General features: G+C 33.8%; 2 protein-coding genes across 3 annotated transcripts; both read right to left on the bottom strand.

Annotated features, from left to right (window-relative positions):
* Positions 1-980: 980 nt before the first annotated feature.
* Positions 981-1885, bottom strand: LOC140866502 (ethylene-responsive transcription factor TINY-like). Its single transcript, XM_073271502.1, has one exon. It carries the CDS (start codon positions 1826-1828, stop codon positions 1136-1138), a length of 693 nt encoding a protein of 230 aa, XP_073127603.1. The 5' UTR covers positions 1829-1885; the 3' UTR covers positions 981-1135.
* Positions 1886-10085: 8200 nt separating this feature from the next.
* Positions 10086-16325, bottom strand: LOC140864049 (uncharacterized). Of its 2 annotated transcripts, XM_073267945.1 has the most exons (12): positions 16038-16325; positions 15427-15585; positions 15291-15341; positions 13841-13926; positions 13595-13744; positions 13340-13495; positions 13145-13228; positions 12270-12333; positions 11647-11710; positions 11379-11554; positions 11172-11242; positions 10086-10371 (listed from the first exon to the last, which is right to left on the bottom strand). In XM_073267945.1, the coding sequence occupies exons 5-11, from the start codon at positions 13731-13733 to the stop codon at positions 11227-11229; spliced, it is 699 nt and encodes a 232-aa protein (XP_073124046.1). In that variant the 5' UTR covers positions 13734-13744; positions 13841-13926; positions 15291-15341; positions 15427-15585; positions 16038-16325; the 3' UTR covers positions 10086-10371; positions 11172-11226. The 2 variants fall into 2 exon arrangements, with proteins under 2 accessions (XP_073124046.1, XP_073124047.1); XM_073267946.1 differs by lacking the exon at positions 13145-13228 and having other exon boundaries at positions 15427-15569.
* Between the last annotated feature and the right edge of the window lie 5361 nt (positions 16326-21686).

The following is a 21686-nucleotide window of genomic DNA, read 5'->3' as shown; positions in this document are numbered from 1 at the left end:
TAATTATATACGCTAGACTTTTCAAACCTGAAATGTGGACAAAATTATTCTCGGCCACATATATATATATATATCAGAAAAAGGACTTACAATTCATTAAAACTCGGTGAAATTGAATCATATATATTTATTTTTTTGCGATTTTAATTATCCATATTATCAAAATTTAATATTAGATTACTATCTATAATCTATCTATGTTTGTTTGTTTGTTTCTTTCAATTTTGGTAGTGTTTTCAACGCGGCACGGATATGAAACCAATTAGTTCGATTTTGATAATTTTTCTCACCGATGAGATTTTGTTTCTTGTTATTTTTTCATCTTTCACTATTATCTATGGGAAATTTTGATGTAGCTCCCTTTAATCACTTTTATTGTTTTTAATTTTCAATCAAAGCATGTCGTATTCCCTTTTAAGGAGTAATTATTAAGAAAGAAAAGAAAGGAACAATGAACATCAACAAGAATTAATATTTCCAAAGCACGTCACTCTTTGTCTAGAAGGAAACAAAATTAATACATTGAAGCTTGTAGTGAAAGGTTCAAATCAATTAGTATATTCACTAAAGAAAAAGAATGCGACATGTGGGTGACTAATCTCACTTAATATTTGCACTCATAATATATTATCACTAACATCATGGTCAAAATTTTAATATTTCCCTGTTAAAGCTTAATTATTCACATATTAATTAATCTCTGATAATTTGAAATATATATTATCGATACAATTATCACCTTGAAGTTAAAACTGAGATCATACATATGCACCAAAATGTAAAATCCTCGACGTTATGTAATGAACTGATATCAAACTCTTAATCAATTTGAAAATATATATATTGAGTTCGAGACTCAATTATAAAAACCGTTAGCTAAAAAAACGCCACAACGGATCACAACCACACTATTAATTGTATTACTAATTATTGAGAATTTGAAAATGTATACAATCATATAATTTGGCATTGACAAATACTCGAGGGCACTCAATCAATTATTTAAAGTAAAAAAAAAAAAGATTTAAAAAAATATATTAATATGTACAATACAGTTGAATGTGTAAGAGAATCAAAGGTATAACTATTAAAGCACAAGGTACACTTACTTTTGGTATAGGCTAATTTCAATTCCTCAAATCTGCATGGAATTCATCAAACTATCTCCACCGGTAACTTGATCAAGAAAATGGTCGTAAAAGTATCTGTCCATCTCCCACCACGGCGGATTCAGCCACCCATCCGCCGCGTCAACCGCCGGGAACTTGCTCCCCGACTCGCCGGACCCGTCGTCATAGCTCCCCTCCAAACTCGGCAACTCGATTATCTCCCCCAACTCATCCGTCGACGCCGTGTTGAGCACTTCGGAATTCGAAGAAGCGCAGTTGGAATTTGTCGAAGAGACGGAAGAGGAGCAAACAGGGCTGAGCTCCTCCATGGCCGCCGCTTTAGCCGCCGCCGCCTGCACGTCCACCGGAGACAAAGAAGCCGGGCGTGGCAGGGTATCTCTCAGTTGCGGGAAATTGAGAACCGCGGAGCCACCCTTTATGCTCAGCGCCGCCACGTCGTGGGCCCGGGCCGCCATCTCTGCCGACGAGTAAGTTCCCAGCCAAATGCGCGACTTCTTCCGCGGCTGCCGGATCTCGGAGACCCATTTCCCCCAGCTCCGCATTCTCACGCCCCGGTACACCGGATGCTTGGCCCCACTAGTACTACTACTACTGTTTCTTCCCGAGGATCTCTTCTTGCATATCTTTCCATTGCTCTCACCTGGGTTTTGAGTTCTCCCGGTGGGCTCCGCGGCGGAAGACGGCGGTTTCTTCGCCATCTGAAACCGGTGGCTCAGCCCTGCGTAGGTAGATGAATGAGCTGAAATGGTGGCTGGGGGAAAGCAAATATCATTCACACGATATAAAGAGAGAAAGTAGCTAAGATTATGTATTCACAGAATTTAATGCATTTCACGGATTAATTTATAGGAAAATGATATATGTAGAATAACGAGAGTTATAAATTGGGTTATAAAATGTATTTTAAATTACAAAATTATTTTTATATTTTGTTTGAAAAAAATCTTTCAAATTTGTATTTAAAATAATTTTATAATTTCAAATATGTTTTGTAATCTAACGTGTGATCTCATTTGTATATGTAGCATGATTATAATTTATATATATAAGAAAAGAAGAGTTAGTTGAGCTTTGATAGAGGTGTCTACGGATTGCAAAATTTTTTCATTTATTTAATAATATATATATATATATATATATTAAATGTTTTAACCAAAATTCCAATTATATTTTTACGTAAAAATAGAAATTATTAGTGGACCTGGATTTTATATGGATTTAAAGTATAACAAAAGGAGCGATCTTGTATTAAATTATATGTTGTGATGAGTGATTAATAATATAAATCAAAATAAAGTGTTCGTTGGAGTATGAGAGCGATAGGGTACTTGGTGGAAATTTGACAAATTGCAATTTTAACTTAGTTGACAGAAATAAGATATATACATAAAATAATACCACGTTGTTTTCCTTGCTAAATTCTTGCCTTCTCATCAGAGTTGCGACCCCAAAAATCATTTGCTATTTTGCACTAGAAACAAAATCGGTTGTCAATAAATATATGTAACACTAAAAGTTAGTATCAACTATCAAGAGATTGATTGTTTATTTTTTTAATTTAGGGAAATATAAGTTTTCATCCGAGTAAAAATTGAGTTTTGGTTTTGTATTTTTGTATTTTTGACGGTTTTAGCTTCATGTAAATGTCATGTTAAAAAAAATGAACAAAATTGTAAGATCTAGGAATATCATGGAATAAAAATGAAATTTAATAACACAAAAGAGAACCAAATCACAACACAAAAACTCCTACTCTTATATGTCAATTTTATGAAAGAGACATTTGACTCGACTCGACTCAACTCAAAAAAAATATTGTTTTTATGTCGAAAGTATATTTTTTTCATTGCAGATATGGATGAGTTCGGGCCAACTCATATAAATATTAGTTTTAGATGTGATATTTTTTCAAAATAATAATTTATAAAATTGAATTATTTATGTAATTAATATGTTATTTATTATAACAATTCTAGAATGTATATTTAAAAAAACCTTCACGTTTCACCAATGGGAACTTTAAGAGCTACACGCTCTCTTTGATTATATAGGAGAATTGTAACGTTATTAATAATTTACTCCTATGTGGAATCCATTGGACAAGATCCTTGACTTCAAATTCCCACACTTAATTGGATATATCTTGAAAGAAAATAATTACCCTTCTTAATTTTCTTCATTGCGTACGCGTGGCCAAAAATCATAACCAACATGAATAATTTATGCCATAAACATTGTAAAACAAAGGAAATATATAATTTCAAAAGAAGATCTCGAAATATATATATATATTTAAAAATGGTGTCTTTATGTAACACCGAACCCACACACGAATAAAAAAATCCCTCAAGTGATGGTCACGTATGAGTCCATTTTAATTGTCCGTTGGAGCGTCGTATTATTTAAGTTTGTCCGATGCCTACACTGTCTCTTCCTCCAAAGACACATGTACATATACGACCGTGACCCATTCCTCCCACTAATAATTGAATGATTCAAAATTGTTACTCATTAAGATTTCATTTTCATGGTTTTCTTGGATACCCTTTTGGATGTTTAGTTGGATAAGAGACAATTATGGGATATTGCGGATAATCCGATGCATTTTAATTAGGACATTGTTATAAGGAGTAATATTGATCGTACCTCTAACATTATTTTTGTTCTAAGAGTAGTATCGAATTTGAACAATGCTAAATGTACAAAAAAATATCGTGTACAACAATATTTACAACAATTATATCGTTAGATTTTGCTATTTCAACGATATTTACAACAACTATATCGTTAGATTTTGCTATTTTATCGCGAGATTTTATGTTCAATGTATCGTGAGATTTTGATATATTTAATTTTTGTATTGAATTTTTTGAGTTGTAAGATTTGATAAATTTTATTGTACATGTAGAATTGCTCGTCGAATTTTCCATACAAGGGTTTACATCTTGATTGAAAATGACCGATTCAAGATTCAGAAAAAGTTTAAATTCCCTATCCTCCAAGACTTTGTGCCATTTTCTCATATATATGTTCGAAAATTATTAATGATGGGGTTACTTTTACTAGTTCTTAAATTAATTATTAATTGTTATTCCTTTTGAAACAGGAGATACAGTTTAAAAATAACAGATGTTACTTTGATTTTTTTTTTTTAAAAAAAAAAGAAAGAAAAAGGCTTCATAGTCTATATATACGAAATTAAATTAGTTATTAATTACCAAGGATGTCCTCTCAATAGACATTGAAACACACACGTGGCATGTACAAGAGGTAACCAAAAAAATCCGAAACATATATAGGGATTATGCGATTGATGCGCTGTGGTTATTTTATTTTTATTTAGGTGTGAAATTGAAATGGGGTGTTATAATTTAATTTGGATATTTATGGAATGTCAAAAAGGCTTTACCAACACATAAAAAATTAATTACTGTGAAGAGTTTGACATTAATTAATACTAACGGACAGTAACACACGTCATGTGTGTATTCCATAACAAACAAAAAAAAAAAAGAATGAGTAGGTTTTTTATTTATTTAAAAACGAAAGTTATTAAATTTTGAAATTCAAAAGATACGAGAGAAAACAAAATGTAAAGAAAAATGTGGTTAGATAGTATTTTAGAAATTATATAAAATATTTATTATCATACCAAATTTAGTTTGTAGATAATATATCTACGCTATAAAGTTAAACTATTTGATAATGTGTAACAAAGATTTCAAAAAAATAAAAAATAATGTGTAACAAATTAAAGAACGTGCATGCGGTAAAAATTTCATCGAGTTTCTCTTTAAAAAAAAGTTTCGGGGCATGTGCATAATCCCATAAAAGAAAGTCTAGCCTTATGGGATTGTGGTCTATAAATCGAATTATTATGTCATAAAAAAGCTACATATTATTCCTACTCTACAACTCAAATCCTCCATCTATCCATATATTTCTAATTCCTTGTTACTTAATCAAACTTGAGAATTTTATTTTTTAAAATTCTGACAATATTTGACATGTTGCTTAAATTATATTTTCCTGAAAAGCTATGAGCTGATACAATTGAAATGAAATCCACCTAGATGCATCTTTCAAACCAAATGCAATCTTAATTCCTAATTTAATTTATTTATTCTTCTTATTATTTTTATCAAAGATAGTCGCGCTCATGTGTAACATCTATCATTCATTGTTGGTGCTCAATAACATAAATAAATTTTAAGTTCAAGATTTTTTTTTTGAAGTGAAATACTAAGTTCCGTTAAATTTTAATGATCCCTCAAGTTTCATAATTATTTTGGAGAGTCACCCTAGCCTATAATATATATATATATAAACGGCTAATAACTCCAATACAGGACAGCGAAAGGACCCCCTATATCTCAATAGCTAGGGGTCTCACTAAGCATTTCATAATCGGTACAACACGTGTTTGATTTTATATTTACTGTAGTTTAATTCAAATCCAGTCCCAATATTATAAATTAATTTGTGTTCATGTTGAGAATGAGTGGTTTTTAATGAAACCAAGAAGTGCCAAGAAGACAATCTGAAATAGCTATATATATATATATATATATATATATATATATATATATATATATATATATATCCATTAAAGACATGGGGCATCGCCCCCTCAATTTTTTTAACATATGTAATTAATATAATATGTTTTTTTTAAATTAGATATAATATGTTTACTATTTAATTGGTAAGCTTTATGCACCCTCCAATTTTTATTTATGCATAATTAATATAATATTTACTATTTAATTAATAAATAAAATATTTTTATTTTATGGTGAAGAATCAAACTTCATAACAAAATGAGCGATTAATGAATAAATGATAATTTGGTGTTAGCTATTGAAAACGACATTTTTAACTTGTCAAGTGACTTTATAATGAATTATTATTTAAAAATATGAAAGTTTTAAAGGTCAATTGTGAATGAAAAATTTGAATTAATAATAATATTTTAATAGTTCTGTCCGTCTTTTAATTAATATAAGTTATACTTATGTGGTTTGATATAAATTGTGCTCCCCCTAAACAAAATGAGTAACACTCCTGTGAGACGGTTTCGTTCGTGAGACGGGTCAACTCTACCCATATTTATAATAATAAGTAATACTTTTGGCATAAATTGTAATATTTTTTAATGGATAACTCATACAAGAGACCCGTCTCATAAAAATGACCCTTGAGACCGTCTCATAGGAGTTTTTGCCAAACAAAATTATGAGTTTAATTTTCCCCTGGTTTATACATTTGTGTAATTGTGTGTGTAATCAGATTCATTGAAAATTATTTTTTATATATTCAAATAAATTTTAGGATGTAATAATTGTCTCTAATAAGTCATCAAAACACGAAACTTATGTAATATATTTTAAAAGATTAGAATTATACTATTATCATCAGCTATAATTGCTCGACCAATCACAAGCAAGCTGACACCATGTGAAAAAAAATTACATTACTTCCTTCCCAAGTCTATATGTTGGTTTATTTTTTTTTACAAGGACTAAGAAATTAATGTCAGTTATATAAATAAGTTTTCAATTTACCCTCATTTAATAAGTGTTTATATGAATGATATGATTTGTAATCTTTCCAATAATTAATAAATTAAAACACTCTAAATTTAATAGAGTATATTAGGGAAAAAATATAAGAAATATATCTATATATTTAGGAAACACGAACAAAAAAAGACAACATATCTAATTGAGATGGATGGAGTAAAAAATTAAATATTTTCTAAATTGATAATTTTAATAGAAACGGGATCTCCTTGGTCTCATTGAAGAGAAGCCCCCAAAATGTATGTACATTATGGGCTTGGGTCAACAATATTCTCAAATTCGTGCTCAATATGGAAAACATGTCTACATATTTTATTTTAATTTTATTTCTGTATTGGGCTTGTTTTATATTAAGTTATTGACTTACACTTTAAAGTTTGACCTAACCTTGACTAGCGAATCTTAAAGGGAAAATCAAGCATCGATGCAACGGTGAGTTATTTGCACCAACCACCCCTGTGAAATATTGAAAATGCACACTTCTCTCCTGTGAAATTTTAATAGGCATATTCAACCCTAACTTTTTAAAAAATTAGCACACTCGCCCCTTCAGATGAGTGCTTGTTGCGCACGCGCCCTTCATGCGACTGGGCAAAGATTTTGATATTTTTTTTGCATCAAATACCCCTGTGAAATATTAAAAATGCATATTTGACCCCTGTAAAAATAATTTTTAAATCTATTCAACCCATAATACATAATTTTTATTAAAATCTAATTATAAAATATTTAGCAAACATTTTTTGTTTTATTAATTTATTTTAAATTTTAAATTTATTATGATTATATAATGTTTTTTAAAAAATATTATTTTTTTATCTTGTTATCATTATTTTATTAAACTTTCTTTTTGTTTCCAACTTCTCCATTAAAAATGCATTCATAAACGAGATTTAAATACCTAAAAGTACCAAAATATTAAATCAAAATGATAAGTGAATGATAAGTACCAAACATTTTTAATTTTAATTTTTAATTTTTAATTTTAAATTAATTTATTTTTAAATAAAATTATTACTTTATCTCGTTATCATTATTTTATCAAATCACTTCATTTTTTCAACTTCTTCATTAAATATGATTCATAAATAAATATTTAAATATCTAAAAATATCAAAATATTGAATCAAATGATAAGTTCATGAATGATACTTTTTTGATTTAGAATTATATTAGCATGTTATTTTTTTTATTATTTATTACAAATTGTGCAATGCATATTCTCGAAAAATTTAAATTTTGGTTCAATAATATATAGTTCTAAATCAAAAAAATAATATGTTTGAACTTATCAGTTTAGTTCAATATTTTGATACTTGAAATTATTTAAATATTTGTTTATGAATGCATGTTTAATGGAAAAATTAGAAATACGAAGTGAATTTAATAAAATAATGATAACAGGATAAAGTAATAATATTTTTAAAAAATAATTAATTAATGATAATACACTTAAAATAAAAAATAATAAAAAATAAAACAAAAAATATTTTCTAAATATTTATAATTGTATTTTATTAAAAATTGTGTATTATGGGTTGAATAGATTTAAAAATTATTTTCACAGGGGTTAAATATGCATTTTTAATATTTCACAGGGGTATTTGGTGCAAAAAAAAAATATCAAAATATTTGCCCAGTCGCATGAGGGGCGCGTGCGCAACAAACACTCATGTGAAGGGGCGAGTGTGCTGATTTTTTAAAAGGTTAGGGTTGAAGATGCCTATTAAAATTTCACAGGAGAGAAGTGTGCATTTTCAATATTTCACAGGGGTGGTTGGTGCAAATAACTCATGCAACGGTACTTGCTGATTTTATTTTCCATAGAGTCACGATGCTTTTTCAAGAGGTTTGGAGGTGAATTCCGGGTGAAGAGACCCCTGGACGAGCGAGGTAATATTTTAAAGAAAATTATGTTGTTGATTTTTTATTTTTATTTTTATTTTTTTTAATATGTATTCGACCCTTGCTTAAGTTTTAAAGTTTAGCACTTTATTTGATTAGTTCGATTTAGGTAGTGTTTGATTAGTTTGATTTTGTGAATGAAAAGTTGAGAAGTGATTAGAAGTTCTCTCAACACTACTTTAATGCGTTCGTATTCGGTTTTGAACTTCAGAAATCAGTTCTCTGTTTTCGTTTTTTTTTTTGTAAGTTATGATTGTTTGGTGGATTTAAGCTTGTAAGGTTTAGTGAATTTCTTCTAAGTTATGATTTTTCGATGACTTTAAACTTCTCGTATATACAAGTATACGGCTTCTTTAAAAAATCTTATTTAGTTTGACCTTTATACCACATGTTATTATTGTGATTTTTATATGAACACTAGCTAGATGGCGATGATAATCCAAGCTCGAAAGCTCAAACAAGGACGATATGCGGTTGATTCTGGAATGGAATTAGCACATAATGTGGACGATCCGATGGTCGAAATTCTACGACGTTTACCTTCAAAATCTCTGATGCATTCAAATCTGTGTGCAAAAGTTGGCGTGCTCTGATAATGAGCAGATATTTTTGTTCACTTTGGCAGAAGGGTCCGGGGATTCTACAGATAACTGATCAAAACCACGCCCCCGCCCCACTGGGAGATACCTTTTGACGACTACATATTGCAATCGTGTAATGGCTTTATACTTCATATGACTGATCATTCTCCACTCACAATTATTGGGTCTACAATCCAGCCACTTCAGAAGTCGTCCTTCTTCCGCCACCGCGGTTGGATGGTTGTAAGATACATCATCGGAGTCCTTGTGGTTGTATCATTCCAGATCCTGTTATGGTTTTTGACTCCCACTCTCGTACAAGAGTGGTTGCTCTTGCAAGACACGAAATTACAAATACGCGTGTGAACACGTATCAAGTTTGTGTGACCGAAAACCAAGGGCCATGGAGAAGTAGTTAGGTCAAGCAGTGGAGGTCGTGGTGCATGATGTATCACTACAAGAAAAAAAGGCAAATCACAACGCTTTTTCCGCGTTGTTGTTGTCCCAAAAAAAGCATTGTCGTAGGCAGTGTTGTAAAAGACCGCGGTCAAAGAAAACGCGGAAAAAGCGTTGTGGTATTTAGAAAAGACAACGCTTTGAAAGCGTTGTGGTATTCGAAAAAAACAACGCTTTAAAAGCGTTATGGTATTCGAAAAAAACAACGCTTAAAAGCGTGTAAAAGACAACGCTGAAAAAACGTTGTTGTTTCTAGAAATTACAACGCTTAAAAAGCGTTGTAGATCTACGCTAGGACAACGCTTTTTAAGTGTAAAAAAGCATTGTGCTTTCTAGAGATGGCTTAAAAAAAGCGTTGTGCTTCGTTGTTAATTTGGGTAAAAAAACGTTATCGTTAAAAACGTTGTTTTCGATTTTTTTGCAAATTTAAATGTCTATATAAATAACATCATTAAAATATATGAAAGTGCAAAGCTGTGGGGCGGAATATTCTCATAAAAAGTACAAGATATGTACCCAAATCTCACTAAAACACATTTCATACTGAAAATCTTGGTAATATTTGTGCCATAACATGTGGACCGTGTGCCAATCCTAACAATGCAGTCTCTCTGAATGAATACGAAACAATTGACTACAAAAGGAACTGTTGATGATGCCCAAGGGAATGCCCATCACAGTCAGGGACGATCTCCGCCACCAGTAAGAACCAGACTTCTGAAATACGACATTAGATAACACAGATTAAATATAACACAGCAGGGGAAAACGAAATTTGAAATAATTGAGAAGGTAGAAAAGTCAAAGATGAGTGGCAAACAACATACTATGCACATTTATGGAGAAAACGAATGATAGAACAGAGCCGCATATAAGCACATAAAAAATAACTGGAGAGAATATGCTAGCATGAATCTACAGTTAAAACATTAAAGAAAGCCACAGATAACGAGTAAACGAGTGCATTTAGTTTCCACCAAATGAAATTGAGAAAGATTCCTTTGAGATGCTTCGAATATATTCAGGTTCAAGCAAAGGCATTAGGTGGAATGAAATAACCATAAATTTATAAATGACAACACAGTGGAAGCATATCAAACATTATCAGCAATGACATTATGATGCTGTGAAAATGTCAATCAATGGACAAATTGTGAATATGCAGAATTGTTCATAGGAGGAACTAGAGTGCACGCGGAAACCCAAATTATGAATACTGTACGGTCGTTCTCAATGTACTTTCCTCGAATTATTGGTTGGAAACTACAAGACACTTATGCTGACCAATGATCCAGTGATTATTATGAATAAGGTGGGTCCATAATACCCCCAAAACGAACCCATAAACTCCTGATATGTATTTTTCAATGGAAAAACAAAAAGGAAATAAAATTATCAATACAAATTATGAAACCAACTAATTGTTAAGTACAAATTTACAACAATAGATCATGATATGTCCAGAAATGCATCCATGACTTCAAATCATTAATTGGCAAAGTAAACCAGTAACTTACCTAGCCTAGGCGACGGTCGAAGACGGAAACCTTCTAAAGCAGCTGAAAGCATGCATCATTTCAACACGCACCTGTTTGGTGAAAGCAAAAAACAGCAAACAAAAAATCAGAATCAGAATTTAAAAATATATTCTTTATCAGACAATGATGAAATCAACTTAAAACTCTTGACATTCCAGCAAACATGTTTACTATCCAAATACTAACAGTTGATAGTGCATAAACTCTTGGATACGATACTTGGCTGAATCCATCGGGCCACAATATGGATATAGCATAATTTCCCATGGGCCGAATATCTTTAGGTTCGATGTCCTCTGATACATCGAAGTACTGGAGTTTCTTATTGAGGATAAGTCCCATAGTCCCGTCACTTTATAGTGCTGGAAAATATAAACAAATGTAAGATCTAGCGATCCTATGAAAAAAATGGCATTAAAAAATCAAAGATTATAGCAGAAAACACACAATTTACTAGGCGTGTTCTTTTATCGAGCTGGTTAATCAAATAAACTCTGCTCTCGGAATCCTGCCACAACCTACAACATCAGATCAACCACAAACAGTTGGAGCATTAGAATATAACAATTACTGAATAAACGAGGTGAAAATAATCCTTGAAATGTCCAAGAACATAAATTTGAACCCGAGCTTAAAGAATTCCTATGACTCAAAATACAACCATGTGGAATAGGTACAATGCTCACAGGTTCCAAATTCAAGTGTATGAAGATTTTTCATGGCCCAGTACAAGAAAACCTATTTTAAGACACCTAGTCATCCATTTCCTCAAGTGTAGCTTTGGTTGCTGCCTTGGCTTCTTCTAATAGGTCATCTGGAACCTTTTGATTATAAACCATATCATAAACGTTTAATTTAATTTATTAAATGCATGTATAATTTCAAGTATTTAGGCACTTTAAATTCCTAAAATCTCATTACTTAATTAAAATTCCTAACATTAATCATCTCTGGATTAAATAATAGCATAATATTCTTTTCGTTTTGAACTAACTTTAATATAATATTACAGCGATTAAGATTTATAAATTTCATATATAAACTTTTACATGAAATATTAAAACACACAAAACATACTTAAAACTTGAAGTTGTGGAATCACAGCAGAATTTGAACGATTTAGCAAGATATCTCCCAGCAGCTGAAAATGACATCACAAAGATCACAGTTCAACAGGAAGACACAGGCAAACATCATGAGTCCGCAAAATTAACTATTGTTCTATTTTTGTCCTTTAAGGAATGGATGTTAGCAGGACGTGTGCATATCAGAGCAGTACAAAACTATGTAACATAAAATAAAGAATTATTATGCAATACCTTGATTGCTTAACTTCTAGTGATATAGTTGGAAGATTCAAGCAGCTTACTATTATACTCTACAAAGAACTACAGAAAGACATATCTAGCAGATTAAAAAGTGGAGCACACAAGGGAAACAAAATTGATTAATTTGCAGAGCCATAATACAGTAACTTTTGATGGTAACACATGTGAATTACTGAATTATAGATCTCTACTAGACATATTTAGAATTTTCTATGGCCATTTCAGAAAGAGGATGATTTCTATATTATCGTAGTCACAAGCAAAATCTAACACATAATGAAGACTTTAATTTATTCAGTATGCTTATTGACGACGTGTAGTTCACTGAGTACATCACTTACCCAGTCATAAATTTTAGCAAGAAATTCAGTAACTGTTGACTTGTGCTTAGACAATAGTTCCTGCAAAGGAAAGCCATGCGCCATGTTTTCAAGTATGCAACACGTTAATGATAGTATAATACACATTAAAATTTCAAATTACAGCGCCTTTCCAGTTTCCATGCATCAAGATAAAATACAAAAATACATGAATAAACATATGAAACAAAGAAATGAAAATCTAAGGCATCCCATCAATATCATGAATAAACAAAGAAACATGAACAGGTACAAGTCTACACACTTGGAACTAAAGCGCTGATGTTTATCCTAGCCAGCTTCAAAAACTCCGTTATTCCCCTCCCCAATTTGTGAAACAACCTTAAAACTGCAAAAGTACTCAAAAAATGGTTAGCAAAGTTGATCTAAGTTCCTGTCTGATCAAAAGAATGACACCTGAACAAATAGCATTAGTGGCGGAGAGATGCATCGATCGTACCCAGATTCGGTACTCCATGTGCTTTCCCATTAACATTGTCTTCACCATCTGATTCATGAATCTCAATTCTGCTGTCATCTCTCAATGCTTGGGTTTCTGCAAGGTTTTCATCATGAGAAAACTGATGATTGTCCCATGGTGAGTAAACTTTGACACCTACAGAAGAAAATAATAATAATAATAATAATTTCCTTCACTAGACCAGATTCAAGACCATTGTACTCTTGCACGTACTTATGTGGAACATAAACATACAGTAATAAATGCAATGTTCCCAGAATGTAAACTTAGTTCCATTGCGGAAAGCCGAAGGCTTGTGAGCCAAAAGTCGGAGAGGGTAGTTGCCATGGCCATCTGAGGTAACCCCCAGCCTTGGATAGTGTTTTAATAGCATTGAAGCAACATCTACAACAAAAAAACACCAACCAAGATTAGGAGAATGAAATTTAATGAAGGAACCAATGATGAATATATATACATCTCCATATATATGTGGCTTACCAAAAGATTCGGCTGTGATAAGACTATTAAGAAGCAACACTCCATTCTCACCATTCTGAGGTTTCAGTAAATGTTTAGGAGTTTCTCTGTAGAGATAAATAACCATGTTCTTTTGTCAATATAAATAAAAGTAGGTGAACTCAGTATGGTTGCATTTGATGTACCTTTCTATCAAGTCTTGAATTGTTCTTCCACCAAATACATTATATCAAAATTAATATAAATTATATACTACTCAATAAATTTAAACATAAAAAATAATTAAGCATATATATATATAGAATTTATAATAATTAATTAATAGTACCCTTTGGTAGCTTGTTGATAGAGCTTTCCATGGGCGGAGAAAATAAAAAACAATGATAGTGATTTAATACCATACCAAAAGCATTAATGTGCATGAATATTACAAATAGGGGTGCAAACGAACCGAACCTGTTCGTGAGCTTTACGAGCCCGCTCGATAAATATTTGATTCGTATTCTAGCTTATCGAACTCGAGCCGAATTCGAACATGTTCGAACATTTTTTCGAGCCGAGCTCGAGCCGTGTTCGATAGTTCGCGAATAGTTCGCGAGCCTTAATATTTAATTAATATAATATAATTATATAATAATATATATACATTTCGAGCTTTCGAACTATAATATCCGAATAGTTCACGAATAGGTTCGAATATTTCGAACCGAACTCGAACTCGAACTTCATTTCGAGCCGAACTCGAGCCAAAATATTTGAAATTATCGAACTTCGAATCGAGCTCGAACTCGAATATACTCTTATTAAAATTTTACCACTATTCGGCTCGATTCGGTTCGTTTGCACCCCTAATTACAAATGCCCAAAATACTATCTAACTGTTTCCGTCAATCTTACTGAGAAAATACTTCACTGTCTCATAACATCCAAATGATTGGCTCACACATTTGCCCTATCATGGATCAACACTGGTTTCCCAATCTATTTGTAATTATCTTTCAGCATTACGATAAACGGAGATCCATCATTTCAATTTATTTCCAATATGGGACTGATATTATCTACTCATTACCTTGGAGAAAATTGTCGTGAAGTTAATTTCAGATTATTTATTACTGTATCTGTGATATTCATTTTGTAAGCAAGAATTAACTTTATTCTTTAATAAATGACTTCGTGCAAGATTTTCCATTTGACAATTAAAACAGTAGGAAAATAATTGAAACTTTTTTCCGGATTGATAGAGTCCATGCAGATAGAATAAAAGCAAACAATTTGTCATCAGAAAATTACATAAAACTGTTAACACAAATAAATCATATTACGCCATCAAATAAAAACTCCTTTCAGCCTTTTTCTATATCACTCGAGTAATGAAATATGTTGTAGTTGCTGAGAAAATTTACCCAAAAACACAAAGGTTTATGCAACTTGATACACATAACAAATCTAAGACTCGTGATTTATTTACCATGTCATTTACTGGACATGCTGGCGTTGTGAGCTCTAACCGAAAAGAGACCTGCGAGCCAATTGTAAATGTTGTGTGAGAACATTGAACTGCGTGCATAAATTAAGAAACTAAATGATCCAATATCTTGAGACACCTCTCCAGATTCCTTGCTGATACTAAGGTCTTTCACAAATCCACAAGAAACTATGTCAGTTCCAAAATCTGGATCAATTATCTGGGACAAGGCTTTTAGGACATCATTCTCAGCAACTTGAGAAGTTACATCTGAAGCCGCAGCTGCATTTAAATTTCACTGCATTAATTTGAATTAAGAAAGTTTCAAGATATACCAGAAGCCAGGTCTAAGCTAAATAGCAGGGAAAAAAAGGCAATCCAATAAAAGTGATGGCATCACCTTTAAGTCATGGTAACTAGACGATGAACAAGTAAACTAGTTGATATTACCCAATAAAGCATGGTAATAACATTATGCTCATTAATCACTGTACATTACGTTCAAACTGACATACAAAAGTAAGTTAACTCATCGAAGAACTAGATGCGAGAGATTTCTGCCCTTTTTCAGACTCGATAAAATCTAAAAAAAAGCACTTACATGAAGACCTCTGGTGAGAAGATAAGGAGAAGTTGGTTTCCCAGAAGAGGTAAAAGCACGAATTGCAGAAGACAAAAATAAAAAACATTGCGAAGCAAGGAACAGAAAAAAGCACAAACGGATTTATCTCCACTCTGAATAATTTTTACCTCAGAACACCCATTTGTCATCTTAAACAAGTGCGCGGTCCGTGGGTAGGCACAAGCGACCAACCTTACCGCCAATCCCTCGTCGCCGGAGTCGCCAAATACAAGAAGAAGGAGAAAAATCGACGAACCTCGTCAACTACAAGAGCAGCAAAAATCTACGAATGATGAAAAAGCAGAATGAAGAGGAAGAAATCGCGATTAAGGTTTTGTCAAATTGTAATCGAAAGAGAGCAAAAAGAAAGGGAGAAATCGCGATTAAGGGTTTGGGGATTTTGGGTTTTTTTTGTCAGACGTGAAGGGTAAGGGTAAGGGTAAGGGTAATATAATAGATGTATTTTAACTTTTATTATATTATTATTATTTAAAATTAAAAAAAATTATCTACAAAAAGCGTTGTTGTACATAAAAAAAACGCTCATCTACAACGCTTTTTAAAAAGCGTTGTGGATGATGAAAAAATGTTGTCTTTTACAAATTTTAAAAAATAAAGACAACGCTTTCTCATAAAAGCGTTATGTTTCTTTTTTTAACAACGCTTTTTGTAAAAAGCGTTGTCTTTCAACTGTTGTCGATGACCAATTTTGTTGTAGTGTATGTTGGGGTACATTGGCGCAATTTCGTCGTCTGGGAAAAACGGAGTAAGACATTGTTTTACGACGTAGGGGGAGAGATGTGGCGAGTCTGCAGCTCACCCTGTTTTCGGGAATCCTACTCATGTCACCTTGGGGAATCCGGAGGGCATTTACATTCGATTCAGGTCCATGGAAGCCGTCTGTCCATCAAGGAAATGAAGCGCGATTTATCGGGATGGTTGGTGAAACACAACGTCGAGTTGAGTGACATCAAAGCATCGCTTTTCCGGTCAATAGGTTGGGGTAATGACACTGACCATAAGTTTATGATTAATCTGTTTGTGGTGGAAGAGAAAGAAGATTCAAAGTTGGTGTTGGGAATCAAGAATGATGTGGTTTTGTACAGAATCCAAGACCACAAGTCGTGGAAGCTTTGTGGATGATTAAGCGGTATGTTATTTTTCAAATAAAATTATTTTGGATATATAGCAGCATTTCTTGTGTCAAGAAATCCATTCATCTATGTTCATCAAAAGGAATTAAACGGGGTGTTTAACTGTAACGCTCGAAATTTTTATTCACTACCTAGACCTCATAATATTTATCAGTGTTGTTAAAATAATTTATAACTTTAAAGTAAGGATTTTTATTATTTGTTTTCCATGGAGTCATAGCGCTTTTCCAAAAGATTTCGAGGTCAATTCCCGGTGAACATACTATTTTAAAGAAAATTATGTTTTTTTTTTCTTTCTTTTTTTAAAAATGAATTCGGCCCTTGCTTCGATGGAGGATTTATAGAATTTTTTAGTAAAATTTAAAAGTTTAGCAGTTTATTTAATTAGTGGGCAGGCAGGCACTTTAAGAAAATGGGTCGCACTTTCAAATAAAAACCAGTTTGAGAAGGAAGAAGGGTTTCACGTATAGGGCTTGCAAGGGGTGGCCGGAATTAATCTTCGATCTGGAAACGAATTCGTTTCCATGTCCGTGGTATTCTTCATTCAACCGGAGTCATTTCATGTACGTCGTAAGATACTCACATAAACATTATAATGTATTTCACAAGATGTTCATGTGAACGTCTTGCGGTGTTCATGATATATAAAATACACTCAAAATATCAAAATTATAGATTGTCAATGAAGTACTAAATTGAAACCTTTGTAATTAGTTTAACTAGACAATTCTTTATTCTAATTAGGATGAGTAAAATTACGGTTTAATCGAAATAACCTACCAAACTTATTTAAATAGAAAATTCGGTTCGACTAAAATTGTACTTTTTTTTTTTTTAAAAAAAAGTATTGGCTAGTTCGATTGAATGAGTTAGGTTTCGGTTTTGAATTCGGAAATCGATTAAACCGATTAACCCATCAACAATTTATTTTTTTAAAAAATATAAATATATAAAAATTTATTTTAAAATATGATTTTGGATAGATTTTAAATTTTTGGCAGTGGACAGACCATCCGCCGCAGCTCCGAAAAATTCGATCCTACCCATGGGGTAATACCCCATGGGTGATGTGGAATCATATGGTTGGTTTAAATCATGTGGACCCCACGTGATGGATGTGGGGCCTCATTATTTAAACCAATCAAATCTTGCCACACTACCCATGGGGTAAGATCGAATGAACCCGCGGCTCCGCTATCGTTCTCAAGAAAGTTTTTGCCATTTTTGGGCATATAAATTCGGGAAAATGGGGGATATGGACCCCGTCTTGTTTTTATTTGAGCAAATAGACCTCGGAATGAAAAAGACAATTTTACCCTTAAGTAAAAATCTTAAGTTGAATAAAAAAAAAATCCAAAATGAGATACAAACCATTTTAACACTCGTCGACTCGATAAATGATTTCTCGACTGATGTAATTAATTGGTTTACTGCAATTTCAATTTTCCCTCTGTCTGCTTTTCAATTTTTAACGGAACCATCGGAACGGAACCCTATTGAACCGCCGTTGAAGCCCTCCTTTGTCATCGTCGTAGCTCCTTTACTCCCCGTAACCACTTTCGTTCTCGACAAGCAGCATTGCAACAATGACAGATGAAAACGTTACTGTAAGTCATCGAGAAACCTAGGTTTTTCTATTTTCATATGTTTGTCCATTCCTAGGGAAACAGTAGTACAGTCATAGTAGATTTCGACCATTTTCAAATGTTTTGTTTCATATATCGACTTATGTTATAATGAATCTCAACTGTATTACGTAGCACGATGATATGAATCTCTACTGCATTACGTTGGACGAATCTCGACTATGTGCCGACCGATTTACTTCATATATCGATTGATGATGTAATGAATCTCGACTGTATTACTTAGCAGGAATTGTAGCGACCCATCCCGGATCCACTACCTAATCAGAGTTAAGAGCATAATTAAGCATGCATTAAATAAAATCGTTGCGGAAGACTTAAATACAAGCAGACCGGCAGAATACAACCGGCTAACAAACTCGATTTATACAACCCAATCGAATTTCTTAGATAAAAACCTACAGCTAAATACTGCTGTCTTCAAGGTCGCTGGCTCCTCCAGGCTCCTGGTGCTCAATCCTGCACCTACACCTGCCCCGTCGAAATAGGGTATCCAGATACACAGAAAATACTGGACGTGAGCTCTAAGATCAATACGAAAGCACGGATAAACATACAAATATGATGCATGCAAATGACAGGGTATCCATATCTGAGATAACTGTATACAACTACTCAGACTGGCGCCTGAGATATAAGCTCGTCACATCGGGGTAGCTAACCACTGTGTGCGACCACTCATTCCCAAATCACGGACGCGGACCACGGAGTTCTTCAGGTATCAGTACCTAAGGGTACTCGATATCAAACGTCCTAACAGGGCTGAGCAACCCTAACTGGCTCATCTCGAAAGATATACAGATGTACAGACACAAGATGATATGCACATGCCGCATAACAATAATAACATGAAAACACATAAATGCAACATATAAGCATGCATATCCGCTGGCAATCTCAGTCAGTACTTACGTACCTTTCTAAGGCAGTCCTAGTAGTCCCACTCTAGGTTCCAAGCCTATCATCAAGTCTACAATGCAAATACCCATGCATCATTCAATAAGCTCTAAAAGCCTTAACTAAGCTATTGCATAATCCTAAATAATTTAAGGAGACCATAGCTATACCTGCGCCCATCGTCAGCCCACTGATGGCGACTATCCCGCAACTAGGGCACTCCCCTGCTGCGAATCCACAGCCTCGAACACGGCTCTACAACACGAGCACTGCTCCGCTACTATGTCAGACACTGTCTGACTATACTAAAACAAATATCCTACTTCAACTCTAGAATAAGAGTACCCAAAGCCCTAAAATAGGACCACGAGGGCGAAGGAGAGAATTCGGAATTGGTAAGAAATGAATGCCTCGGACCTTATATTTATAGGCATCGATCGGAACCTCCGATCCTCGATCGGAACTTCCGATCCTTGATCGGAACGTCCGATCCTGCCATCGGAGCTTCCGAACATCCTCATCTGCCACATGCCAAAATCTCACTGGTTGACTTCGGAAAGGGGTGATCGGAGCTTCCGATCAACCACACGTCATGGATGACATAATTCGATCGGAGCTTCCGATCGTTCATCGGAGCTTCCGATCACCTTCGGAGCATCCGATCCTAACTTCGGAGCTTCCGATCTCTCTGACCCTCCGGATCATTTCTGATCATTTTGGGTCTATTTCCGGGCTCCGTTAATCCATTTAGAAGTCTCCTTAATCACGTTTTACTAAATCTAACATGATCACACGATAATTACTCATTATCGTTAATTCTGGATATGGGCCACTACATTCCCACCACCTTAAAAGGATTTCGTCCTCGAAATCTAAGGTAAACCCCGGGACTATAGTATAAACCATTCGTCCAATTCATTTGTAGTTCCGGTTCAAAACATCTGGTCAAATAACCTTCGACAATAACAAACCTCGCTAAACCTGCAGGGTCTGTTCATTCACTGAACCACATCAGAACATAAACTCGATTTATAATTCGCACTGATTTCAAACTCGCACGCTTTTAACAATCACTCTGGAAATCACTGCCTTCTTATCAGCAATCCTGCGAGAATCGAGTAACACTACTGACTATCGTCAGTTATCCATCGATAACCGCAACAACACGGCACCTTCGGTCCAAATTGCCGACTGTATCAGTCACACTGCCTACAAATCTTAGCGATGACACTCCTGCTAAGATCGTAACTAGCCATCAGCTATTCTCTAGACATGCACGAACTCCATCGCTGCCCACGATACAACCAGATACAACACATTGTATTTCACTGGTCTAATGGTAACATCGCATCCCTTGACGTTATCGCAAAGTTCTAAACAAATTGATCTAGATTTGACTTTCGGTCAAATCCTAGATATCCTTCTTCCAAGAACTCATGTGAGTTACTCTTTATCACTAAGGATAAAATATTTCTTCCCAAAACAGTACCTTATGCGAATAGAAATGGCAACTACCGGCCACCAGTTCGCAAAGCAATCGCATCACTGCCACCACTCTAATCATCTGAAATCCTCAGACTGATTGCGATAAACCTTGATTCGAATCCCGCTATCGTAGATAGCATCTACTCGATCGCATTAGTCATCCTTCCATGGATAACAACAAAATCCTGACAATTCCTGGCTTCATAGTACGTACTTTCAATACTCACTCTGCCCGATGAATGTTTCCCAAAGAACACCAACTAAGTAAACAGATGACAAAATCTTTATACATAATTTCTTGTCTAAATGCATCCTTCGAGGTCGTCGCCTCGAAATTCACTACCATCCTGCTGAAACCCTCAGCATTAGTAGCCTATATCGAATGCTTACTTCTATCTCGGAACTAGAGATAGTATCGACGAAAATGATTCCGGTTATCCTGTTCCAGATAACCAAACCCTTAGCTCACTAGCGGGGATAACCAAACTGATTCACCTTGATCCCGCACAGAATCTATCAATACTAGTGGCAATTACGTTATCTAATCCTTTCAATGACACAGCATATCAAAACGCACTGGGATATCAGTGACAAC

The sequence above is a fragment of the Henckelia pumila genome, chromosome 4 (genome assembly GCF_033568475.1).
Source record: "Henckelia pumila isolate YLH828 chromosome 4, ASM3356847v2, whole genome shotgun sequence".
NCBI classification, from domain to species: domain Eukaryota; kingdom Viridiplantae; phylum Streptophyta; class Magnoliopsida; order Lamiales; family Gesneriaceae; genus Henckelia; species Henckelia pumila.
The sequence above is the reverse complement of the archived record's forward strand: the minus strand, read 5'-3'. Positions and strand labels throughout refer to the sequence as shown.